Here is a 12,378-nt window from a genome sequence, read left to right on the forward strand (position 1 = left end):
TGATTAGATCTCAAGTGATAATAAAATACCTGTTTGCCAAGATTAAAACCTAGAACAAACAAAGAAAATGGCAGACTAGAAAAACTAGGAGGCTGTAGTTCCAAACCCCGGCGGTTAGTGACTCAAGTCTTCTTTCTCTCTTTACTCCAATATTGGATTCTGTCTTCAGCTGTGCCCTTTCTGAAGTTCCTTTCTTTCTGCACTAAAATGTTTGTACTAAATTTATCAAACATGTGACTCTATACTTTCTCTTATTCAGTATTTATTAGCTGCAAACTTTGGTTTAAAAGGTATGTCAATAAATTTCAAGTCCTAATCTGTATTTCTCTTTCCCTTTACCTGAAATCATAACTCTCCATCCCTGTAAAATTCCTCACAAACTTTAAAACAGCTTTACATGGGAAAGTAGGTAGTAGAAAAAAAAAAAAAAAGGTGATTGTGAAAGACTTGCTAGACACTAAGGTGTGCATTTTTCACCAATTGTCAGCATATCATCCCTAATAGTCTTAATATAAAAATTCATATTTACATGGCTGGCAGAGTGGTTCAAGTGGTAGAAAGCCTACCTAGCCAGCATGAGATCCTGAGTTCAACCACTTAGTACTGCAAAGGGAAAAAAAACAATTTTGCTTTTCTTAACTTTCAAAGGCTCAGAAAGATACAGACTTGTTCAAAATTTTTACAGAGTCAAAGCCTGATTCCAGTTCTTGGGAAGCTGAGAATCTCAAGTTCTAGGCCAGCTTGGGCTACAAAGTGAAACCCTTTCCCACTCCTCTCCGCCCCACCCACACACACAAAAAGAGCAACTCATCATTTTATTTTATTGTATTTATTTAGTTGGTGATGTCAGGGACCAAATTCAGGGTCTCACACATAATAAGCAAATAAGCTGCCTCTAAGCCACAACCCCAGCCCAATCCAATTCCCAACTATTAGGGGACTTTGGGTAGTGATAAAGTGTAAGTTCATGTCTCCAACTTGAGTTTAACTGAAATTTCCTCAGTACCAAATGTACTCTGTACCTCTCTAACAACACAGTCATTTTTTGTAAGAATGATTATAATCATTTAATAATCCTAGTAAACTATAATTTGCTTGAGTAGTATATACATATTTTGCTCATTTTATTATTTGCCATAGCATTTAATATAGTATATTATAGCTATGAGACTACTAATAAAGATACAAAGCTATTTCTTACAGAGTTCATAATGGGCCAGATAAGTTTTCAAAGCCAATAACCAGCTACACAGCTAGGGAGGTAGGTATGCTAAGCAGAAAAGTAGTTGTAAGACAGGAAAGGCAGGGAAAAGGAAGTCAGGATTAACACAGAAGGATTAATTTTACATATCAACACTCTGTCTTAGAGATCAGAAAAAGATGAATAGGAAACTGAAGCTCAGACATTAGAAGTATAAGATCATGAACCCTGCACAGGATAAAAACATCTACTGGAATCTATACAGCATGCCAAAAAGATTGCTTAACAACAGGAATTAAAGGATCTCAGTGTCCATCCAAGATCAACTGTTTTCAAATATTAGCTATCTTTACAGTTTCCAGTAGCAATTTCCAGAACTCCAGACATCACAAAGCGATGTGTTTAAATTGCACTCATAAAATTGGACATCTAACAGGATATCAACCTTATAGTTGGCTGAGGAATGTTTCAGTTAAACTACCTTGTACTATAATTAATATTTTATAGAAAAATAGTCTAACAACAAAGCAGCACTGTCATAATGAGAGCTCACATGTATAGCTTTACAAAAATCACTATTTTTACTTAACATATCTTATTTCACCAAGACCAGCAAAAACTCATCATGGTCTATAGAAGCTATTACTGCACAGGGTTCTTTAACATTTCATTGTGTTTTCCTTATATTTCTAGGAATATCTTCAGAACTTAAGGTGTAAAGGGAAAAAATGCATGGAAATAGCTTTGCTTAAATATTACCCTCAACCACCTACAATGCCAATTGATGAAAATGTAGAAGACACATTACTCTTAAGTAGCAATGGTAATTCTAGTTGGGGTTTTAATGTGTTCTATGTGTAGCTACTAGTTTACTCCCTAGGAAATAAAATCCCACCTCATAACATCAACTGGTTTCTGAATGTATTTACTAAAACAGCATGTGAGAAATTACAGAATTCTGTCAACCAGAAATGACATACTTTCCTATAGATTTTCTTCTGTTCCACTATCACTGTTATTTTTCATTTTATATAATGATGATAGTCAAAAAACTAAGATAAGATACTGTCCAGTCCTTTCAAGGACAGCATCAGAGACTGTCGTTAGCAACTAGTAACTGCTAATGAAGTCAGACATTTCGTTGGCAATCTCATACAAAATAGCTCTGCTACAGGCAAGAATTAACTTAGGGATGTTCAAGCTGAAAAAGAAATAAGGACTCTGGTAGCAGTTACATATCTCCTACAACTGCAGGAGATTTCATTTACACAGGTAGTGAATAAATCATATACAAATGAACCAATGCATCTTTCAAAATTATATTGCTGTCATGTAAGGCATATTCTCATCCAATATGGATGCTTCTTAATATGTGCTGGGGTTAAGTCTACTAAATCATTGCAAATTAAAAAAATTATTTAAATCAAGAATGTGCTTAAGCAAAGCATGATGGCTCATGCCTGTAATCCTAGCTGCACTGGATAAGGAAGTGGGAGAATGGTGGTTTGAGGATAGCTCAGGCAAAATGTGCATGTCATTCCCTCCCAACCAACTTAAAAAGAAAAAATTAGTTAAGCCCAATAAATAGCCCAAACTTGTCATCTCAGCTAAGTGGGAGCATAAATGAAAAGATTGTTGTGAAAGTTGGCTAACATAAAGGTGAGATTCAATTTCAAACATAACCAAAGCAAAAACCAAAGGAAACCTGGCTCAGGTGGTAATACACTGAGCAAGGATAGGGCTATCACTCACATGGTAGAGCATGTACCTAGCAGGTGCCTCTCCTCGTTGCCCAAGCCACCTAATGGACACACAGATACAGCCAAGACTGGCAGCACAGAGTGTTGGGGTCAGCTGTGCCTTAAAGAGGCCACAGCTGGCCTTGGCCTGTCTCCTCCCCTCTTCTTCCGCCTTTAACAGGAAGAGAAGCCCCTGCTCCTGGGGCGAGCAGGTGTGCAATGGCGGGGATACCCCAGAAACCCAATCCTTGGGGGGCTGGGTCTCCGTCCACAAGGGAAGTCCCTTGACATCACTTGACGGACAGCTCTCGTGGCCAATCTGTTCTCCCTCTCTTGTGCCCGCCTTTGGGGTATATCTATGCCTCCTCATTTGAATAAGAATAGAATCGTCCCAGAGACATCTCCAAGACCCCACTCGCCCCTATCTTCCTTGGGCTGGCAGGCAAGGGGTTCTCGCGACCACACGCAAACCGAGGCACCCGGGACCCGCTGCCGGGTCTGATCCCTACCGGCTGGGGGGGTACGTGAGAGAGTGAGTATGGATCCCAGACAGAAGAGATAGATAAGCCCAGGACCCCTCCCCACGTGGATGGGGAGGAGTAGACTGAAGCCCGGCAATTTGGAGCTCAACAACAGTGCACTGCAGAGCATGGGCTGGCCTCTCTGTGTTGTGAGGCTGGTGGGAGCTGTAACTCTATTAGGATCAGACAATTGCTAGCAGGGAAAGGAACACAAGTCAAAGTATGGTTACCGCCAAATGGAATAAGTGTCACTTTTCACACTATCATAAAGTTAAAAGACCTGCCTAAGTTACACCATCATAAGCCAGAACACCTGTACTGTGTGAAGTTTAAAAATCAGTCATAGATGGCCTTTGAAAAATAATGTAACTCAAGGCTAGATATAGTTCACTAGCCAAGTTGGTACTTAAAATACACAAGGCCTTGGGTTCTATACCTTGCACTAAGAAAAGCCACACAACACAAACACACACACACACATACATACACACTCACACTCACATACACATAGAAGAAAAGGAGAGAAAGTCAGGTGTGATGGCACATGCCTTGAGTCCCAGCAACTACAAGGAAAGCAGATTGGTGCCTATCAGGGCAATAAATAGAAATACCCCATCTCTAAGCAAATAAGCAAATAAGATAAGTTGATAGCTAACATATTTATATACCATCTACATTTACATATGCCTATATAAACAAACAAGTAAATGCCTGTATATATGAATATTCTAAATAAAAGCATATATATATATATATATATATATATATATATATATATATATATTTCTACCTCTAACCCTAACTGTTCTTGATGTCTTAGGAGTTTGCTTTATGGTTTGGTTTTGTCCTGTGTGATTATTTGACAATATTAGAAATAACATTTATGTCCTGTGAATTAATAGTTAACACTCAGCTGCCATGAGACTAAGCAAAACTTAAGATTTACTTCCAAATATGCTAGCAGTCCATATAGAGGAAGTGTTCTCTAGTAAAATACACATAAAGGCTAACCTGAACATCCAACTAAGTCATATGCTTAAATATACCAACCAAAAAACCTGAATAATGGATGTCAAAATACAGTTGAAAATAAAGAGCAGTGAGGAGAGTTATTGTTTGGGCTTCCTCTGCAGCTCTGGAGGGTGCCAAGGTGAAATCTCACAGGAAACACTGGTTGGAGTTCATTCTATAGCATGTAACAGGTAGACTATTTTGGCGCCTGGGCTAAAAGAGATTGTTCTAATCTTGATCAAAACATCCTGAGAAAATGGGGGAAATCTTCTATCTCAAGGGTGTTGAAATTAGAAGCTAAATTCAGATAAATTTCTAACCTGTGTGGGAAAATGACTTAAATAGTCTACGTGGAAAAATGGTGTAATTATTGCATAAGAGAGCTGAGGCACTCAAACTAAAATAGAAAAGAAGCCTAGCACTCACACAATTATATACCATCTTAAGTCAACAATTTCTCCATATTTGAGGGGATTCATTCTAGTTAACATTATAATGAGTTAAGTAGAATTTGAATACCTACTTCTACCTTTTGAAATCACACTACATAAACAAACTAGAGCAATCAAAAATCCCATTTTCCAGAGAGATAAAGTGAGGTGGCACAGAGTAACTTGATGGGCAGTCCCCCGGCTGAGTGACACCATGTCTGTGAGAATCAGAAAACTTCTCCCCCACGAGCTCAGGTGGGTAGTGGTTTAGTGCCTTCTCCCCCATTAGGTCTTATTGCCAATCATTAACTGTAAGGATCCTTACTGTAACTGTTCTCTTTCTTTATTGGGAGAGTGAAGGGGACACATTAAAAACTACTATTAAGTGTAGGATTCACTCCTTCATAAAGAAGCATTCTGTTTTCAGAAATATTACAATGGAAAAGGAGAAAATGCATCTCAGAGGATCTATGTCCATTTAAGAACTCAAATGGCTAGGACATTGCTCAGTAGGAGACTTACACAATCCCTGGGTTCTAGCCCCATGCTCCTCTGCGCCGCCCCCCCCCCCCCCACCAAAAGAACTCTCTAATGGGAAAGATGAAAAGACAAGGAAAATGGAGATAGTCTAGAGATAAGTTGCTATCAAATATCTTCAGAATTATGTAAACAACTTCCTGCCTGAACAGGGAGCCCTCATCAGGCCTACTGAGTTATGAAACCTTCACCAGTGTGTTTGGTATCTTGTTTTTTCTATTATCCTTCTCTTAAAGTGGGGAATTTTTATTGCAATCTTCCTGCTCTTGCTTTAGCATCATGAACATACATACTTGAGGTATTCTTTAGCACAGGTACAAGTTGTGATGCATAGCATCAGATCTAAGAGAGAACAGTATGTAATATACAAGATCTAAATACTGGAAGGACATGAGACTCTGCATGTCGTGCGCTAGTTCTGGGAATGGTGACATTGTGTCCTATGAGGCAAGGTTTAGTTCAGAATGGGTCCAGAGGAACAGTGTTACCATGTTTAGCAGCAAAAGGGTGAAGTACAACTAGTTCGCCTTATTAAATTATTACCCAGGACTTTCCCCTACTTTCTTTCTTAAAAAACAGGGATTTTGTTCAAGAAGCTACTCCTTCTTTAGTGCAGTCTTTGGGAAGCTCAACAGAAACATCCTATGCCAGTTGTTCATACCTGTAATCTGGCCTACTCAGGAAGCTGAGAATGAAAAGATTGAGAGGTCTGAGATCAGCCTGGACAGAAAAGTTCACAAGACCCTTTTTCAAACCATGCCTGTTGTCCTAGCTAGGACAAGAAACCTAAAATCAATGGATCAAAGTCCAGGCTTATGACTGGACAGAGAGAGACCCTGTCTGAAAAGCAATCACTGTTAGAAAGGAGTAGCTCAGCAGCAGAACACCTATCTAGGAAGTAAAGGGCTGAATTCAAACCCCAGCACAGGGGAGGAAAGAAGGGAGCAAGAAAGAGGCAGAGGGAGACAGGAAGGCAGGGAAAGAAGCAGGGAAGGAGGAATACTAGCAGCAGCTCTAGAGTGCAGAGAGACTAATCAAAGGAAAACCCCTTTTCCTTTCCCCAAAATGCTCCATTTAGGAGCTCAGAAAGGCCAACTGGCACATGTCATTCTCGGGAAAACTGGAATGAGTTCAGACATGCGCATGGGACAAAAATCCTATCAATGAAATGTGTTGAGGATGCAGGGAGAATTTGGCTGTACTCTTAAAAGAGAGCCCTTCTAGAAATGATGACAAGCTTGTACTCAGGACCATCTGAAGCTCAGACAAAGACTAAATAACAATCAGATTACTAAAAATCCATTGGGAGTGTCAAAGACCCAATAAACTTCAATGGTTTTCTTTACATTTGTAATTTTTCCAGGCGTCAACTGAGAATTGCTTGCATTAGGTCATATAGATTTATAAGATGAACAGACAGAACCTACCTTCAGTGAGGAAAGTATAAGTAATTGTCTAGATTTCTGAAATTTTGAGTTTTAGTATGACTAAAGATTCACAACAAGAATTCGAGTCAGACACTAAAGACAAAATTCTTGTAGTTTTATAAATACAAAATTAAACTGTGGGGATCAGTTAAGTAATCATTAAACTACAGGTTGACAGAAACTTATCTTTACACTTTCGTACTAAACTTGCTTCCTAGCCAAAGAAGACACTGAAGTGTAGCCCATACCCACCAACAATGGTGACTCTTAGTGGAGAACAGGAGTGGGAGAGGGACAGGGGACAGGGAGTGAAGAAGAGAAAGGTAGAGAGGGAAAGGTGGAGGGAAAGGATTTTTAAGTCTAATACAAATATGGCCCATAAATATGATTGTTAAACTCACTAAAAACAAAGCCCGTGTGAAACAACTACAAATTCTCTGTCTTTGTAAACAAGAGCAGTGTATAGAAAGTTGAGTACTGGGGGAGGGAAGGGGAGGAATGAGGGAGGAGGTAACAAACTGTACAAGAAATGTACTCACTGTCTTACATATGAAACTGCAACCCCTCTGTATATCACTTTGACAATAAATAAGTAACTATTAAAAAAAAGTTGCACACTAGCTCAGATTTTTGTGCTAGAACTACGAATACTATCTCAGATTATCCTGGCTCTGGCTAACCCTTGCAAAATGTCAGAGGACAAAAGGTGCTGTTGTACATTGTCCTGTAATTAGGTTACACTTGTTTGTTTGATGAAGTAAAAGAAAGTCATACCTCTATTCTCAGTTTATTTATTGTTGGTCATCATTATTTCAAAGTTTAGGTTCAAAGCAAGTTCAGCTATGATAATGTCACTGAGAAATAATAATCCACTGCAAAGGAAACAATAAACCTACTGTGAAATATATTACTTCATTAGCACATTCGCACTGAAAATGGTTCATCAAGGTACCTAAAAGTACAGAGAAATATATCTTGCACAAGTCTGAAAACTGAAAATTATCAGTGTCAATCTAATTTAATACTCTCAGAACAGCACCTCTGACAAAACATCTGATTCTACTTTTTGTTTCCCCATTTGTAGCCTTTGGAGAACACAACAAAAACAATACTGTTCATCATAATTCCTGCACAGAAGATTCTACCTAATTCAAGGATTACCTATTTTGATGTCAACCACAGGATAAAAGCAGATAATGCCTGACATTACATATGCCCAAGGAAGTTGGGTGAGGAAGGGAATAAGCTCATAAGACTAATGTAACTATACCACCTGCAATGTTCATTGTATTAAGCATGCCGTAATCAAGATGATTCCATTAATAACTATATACTGGGCAATAATAAGTCACTTTGAAGCTTGATGAAATATAAACAAAAATCTCTTGAGAAAAGTATCTATACACACACACACTATAGAAACTTAAATATACAATAATGTTCACAGAAAACATTATTCACAATAGAAGTCACTCAAATGCTGATCTAATAAGTATGCAACTAGATCTGATAAATGCATGCATACACATACACATACATATATACATACATACATACATACATACATACATACATACATACATTCAGTGGAAGGGCAGTTAGCCTGAAAAAATAAAATTGAGCTGGGCACAGGTGCTCAGCCTATAATCCTTGCTATTTAGGAGGCAGAGAATGGGGGGATCACAGTACGAAGCCAGACTGGACATAAAAGTTCACAAGACTCCATTTCCCACAATGCTAGGTCATGGTGGTGTGTACCTGTTATCCCAGCTACTCAGGAAGCACAGTGTCTGGGTGTAGTGATATGTACTGTCACCCAGCAACATAGGAAAGAGAAGAGGATCAGGCTGGCCTGATCCTAAAGTGATACCCTACTTCAACAATAGCCAAGGCAGAAAGGGACTGGAGGCATGCATGGCTCCAGTGGTAGCACACCTGCCTAGCAAGTGCAAGGTCCCAAATTCAATCCCCAGTATCACCAAAATAATTTGTTTTAATTAATTGAACATAAATTTTTTTACAAGGTGTTGTGCAAAGAGGGTGCAGTTACATAGTAGGGCAGTGTGTACATTTCTTGTGATATCTTACAACCTGTTTTTCCATCCCTTGTCTAGGTCAGGTAGACACATATGCAATATACAATGTATCAAGCACATATACAGTGTTCACAGACTTGGTCTCTACTGTCTCTCCGTCTCCCTTTGTTAACAGTCATATATCAGGGAGATCATGCCCCTTTGTTTTCTGTGTTCTAGGCTTGTCTCACTCAACATTATTTGTTCGAGTTCTGACCATTTCCCTGCAAATAACAATATTTCACCATTCCTAATCGCTATGTAGTATTCCATTGTGTATAAGTACCATATTTTTTGGATCCATTCGTCTGTGGAGGGGCATCTGGGTTGTTTCCATATTTTGGCTATTGTGAATTATGCCACGATAAGCATGGACGTACAAATGTCTTTTTGATATCTTGGGTTTTGCTGTTTAGGATAAATGCCTAGGAGTGGTATGGCTGGGTCATAGGGTAGGTCTATATTGAGCTTTTTGAGAAACCTCCATAGTGTTCTCCAAAGTGGTTGTACTAATTTGCACTCCCACCAACAATGGAGAAGGGTTCCTCTCCCCACAGCCCCTCCAGCATTTGTTGTTTCCTGAGTTCAGAGTATAGGCCATTCTAACTGGGGTGAAGTGGTATCTCAAGGTTGTTTTTATTTGCATTTCCTTTACTAGCAGGGATGGTGAGCATTTCCTCATGTATTTCTTTGCCATTTTTATATCTTCTCTTGTGAAGTCTCTCTTTAGCTCTTTTGCCCATTTCCTAATAGGTTTATTGGGCTTGGGGGGGCTTAGTTTTTTGAGTTCTCTGTAGATGACCGATATCAGGCCTTTGTCTGTTGCTGTGCTGGTAAATATCCTTTCCCATATCATTGGCTGTCTTTCTATTTTGGTGGCTATGACCTTAGCTGTGCAGAAACTTTTTAATTTGTAGTAGTCCCATTTGTTGAGTCTTTCCCCTATTTGTTGTGCCCCTGGGACTCTATTCAGGAAGTTCCTTCCTGTGCCTATAAGTTCTAGTGTCTTTCCTACTCTGTCCTTCAGTAGTTTCAAGGATTCAGGTCTGATGTTGAGGTCCTTGATCCATTTTGAGTTGATCTTGGTGCACGGTGATAGGCTTGGGTCTACTTTGAGTTTTCTGCATATGGCTGCCCAGTTCTCCCAGCACCAGTAGTTGAAGAGGCTATGTTTATTCCATTGTATGTCTTTAGCTCCACCAAAATAATTTTTAATGAAATCTGATGTGTGGTACAATCTGGATGAGTCTCAAAATGAAAAATGGCGAGATTCTGCCGTAAGGAAACTAGGGTTACTTCAGTGCAGTTCAGAGGCAGAAAGCAGAATGGTAGGAGCCAGAGGCCCAGAGGAAAGAGGAGTGAGAATTAATGTATATTGAGTCCAGAGTTCCAGGATGGAGAGCTGCAGGGTTCTGGAAATGGATGATGGTGATGAGTGCAGAACAGTAAGAATGTAGTGAACAGTACTTGAGCTGCACATTTTAAAAGTTTTGCAGGGTGAGATGGGTACATGCCTATAATCTCAGTTATTTAGGAGACAGAGACAGGAAGATTACAAATTCAAGGCCAGTTTAGGCAAAAAGTAGCAAGACCCTCTTTCCAAAACAAAACGGCTGGGAGTATGGCTCATATGGAAAAGAGCTTGCCCGAAATGCAAGGCCATGGGCTCTATCCTCAGAACCGAAAATAAGAAAAGGTCAATTCTGTGTAAGGTATATTTTACCATAAAAGCAACAGCTGGGGCAGCAGTTCATACCTGTAAATCTAACTACTGGAGAGGTAAAAATCAAGAGGACAAGCTGTTTGAAGACAGCCTGGGCAAAATGTTACCAATATCTCATCTCAACAAATAAACTGGGTGTGGTTGTATATGATCCCAGCTTTGTGGGAGGTATAGGTGGGTGATTCACAGAACAAGATCAGCCTCTGGTGCAAACCTAAGATCCTCTATGCAAAATAACTAAAGCAAAGGAGCCCTGATGGAGGGGCATGGCTCAAGTGTCAGTGCACTTGGGTAGCAAGCATAAGGCCCTGAGTTCAAACCCCCAGCACTGTCCTCTCAAGATAAACAAGAAGACAAAAAAAGTCCAAAAAACTAGATAATGACATCATATCACAAAAGTTTCCAAAGTAAAATGAAATCTTACCAGGAACTCACTGATCATCAACTAAAGATAATTAAAGAACCTCAGATTCTAAACACCTGTTCAATTTCCACCCAAATATGGTAACACAGGAACCAAACTAATTTTTACAGACTTAGTTTTGTATATGCCCTCTCATGATTCCTGGTGCCTAAATATAATAAAAGTTTATGAAAACAGCAGAAATTGTTTTTCCTAGTCTGAGGTTGTCTTTCCCACAGTGAGACAGCTCAACAGCAATTCCACATTTGTTGTTTGTATTTCATCACTGTTTTCAAACGGGACAAGCGATCTGCTGCCTACACACCATTTCTCAGCATCAACACCCATTTTCTTATGCAATTTTAAGTTCTGTTGGCAAGTTAAAGACATTTTTTCCAACCACAAACAAAACTTCTTTTGATACCCTAAGTGAATGTTCAAGGAAGCACTCCCAATAAAAAGACTATTTGAAACAGTAATGTGACATCAGCAGGACTTAAGAAGCTTCAGTACAGCATGTAAGATATGGAAATGGAAATGAAAGAGGAAAAGAAAAGTAGGTGGAGGAGGAGGGGAAAAAGACAGAACCACCTTTAGTCTTCCATGCAATTGCTGGATAGCTTTTTTTTTTTTTTAATGTTTAAAACACTACTTTGCAAGAGCTCTGACCATAAATGTTCAGCTTCAACTATTCACCTCTGAGGTTTTTTGCTTTTTTCTTTTCTATCAGTAATGGGGTTTGAACTCAGTTTACTTAGCTGGTACTCTACTACTTGAGCCATGCCTCCCGTCCAGCTTTTATAGGGAATTTGGGAGATGGAATTTAATGGACTTTTGTATCCAAGTTGACTTTCTTTGAACCACATCTTGGCGCCCTGGGTAGCTACTGTTACAGATACGAACCACTTGTAGCTGTTTGTTTTTTAGGAGTTACAGAAAAATGGCTTTTACTGGAAATGTCTAACCTAGAAAGTGTTAAATTCTAGTACATCCCTGTAATATCTCACAAATGAAGATTTGCTGCTTTAAAAAAAAATCTGTAACACTAGACAATCAGACAGATCATCTGACAGATCACACAGATAAGCCATGATAGAAGACTTACAGGGCACTGACAAGGTAGGGAGGTGGGGGAGGGGTGGACTCGGAGCACTTCATATATAACAAGTTAATCCTTAAACCACCACATGAGCCTGGGAGCATTGTTTTCTTCTGTTTTACAGAGATGGAACTGAGGCATGGAGACATACAATAATTTGGCAACTACCACAAACATCATGTAACTGCTTAAGTCATTGAATCCAGACAGT

The 12,378-nt window shown here is 39.3% G+C and overlaps 1 protein-coding gene across 3 annotated transcripts in view; it reads right to left on the reverse strand.

Annotated features, from left to right (window-relative positions):
• The window catches only part of Cdkal1 (CDK5 regulatory subunit associated protein 1 like 1), a 533,240-nt gene that overhangs the window by 314,332 nt on the left and 206,530 nt on the right, over positions 1-12,378 (reverse strand). Inside the window, exon 9 of one of the 3 annotated variants that reach the window (XM_048348392.1) lies at positions 12,174-12,299. The exons of the other annotated variants lie outside the window; for them this stretch is intronic. Coding sequence (XP_048204349.1) covers positions 12,174-12,299 — 126 coding nt within the window. The remainder of the gene's footprint in view (positions 1-12,173; positions 12,300-12,378) is intronic. 3 annotated transcript variants of the gene reach the window in all.

The sequence above is a fragment of the Perognathus longimembris genome, chromosome 6, assembly GCF_023159225.1.
Source record: "Perognathus longimembris pacificus isolate PPM17 chromosome 6, ASM2315922v1, whole genome shotgun sequence".
Classification (NCBI taxonomy): domain Eukaryota; kingdom Metazoa; phylum Chordata; class Mammalia; order Rodentia; family Heteromyidae; genus Perognathus; species Perognathus longimembris.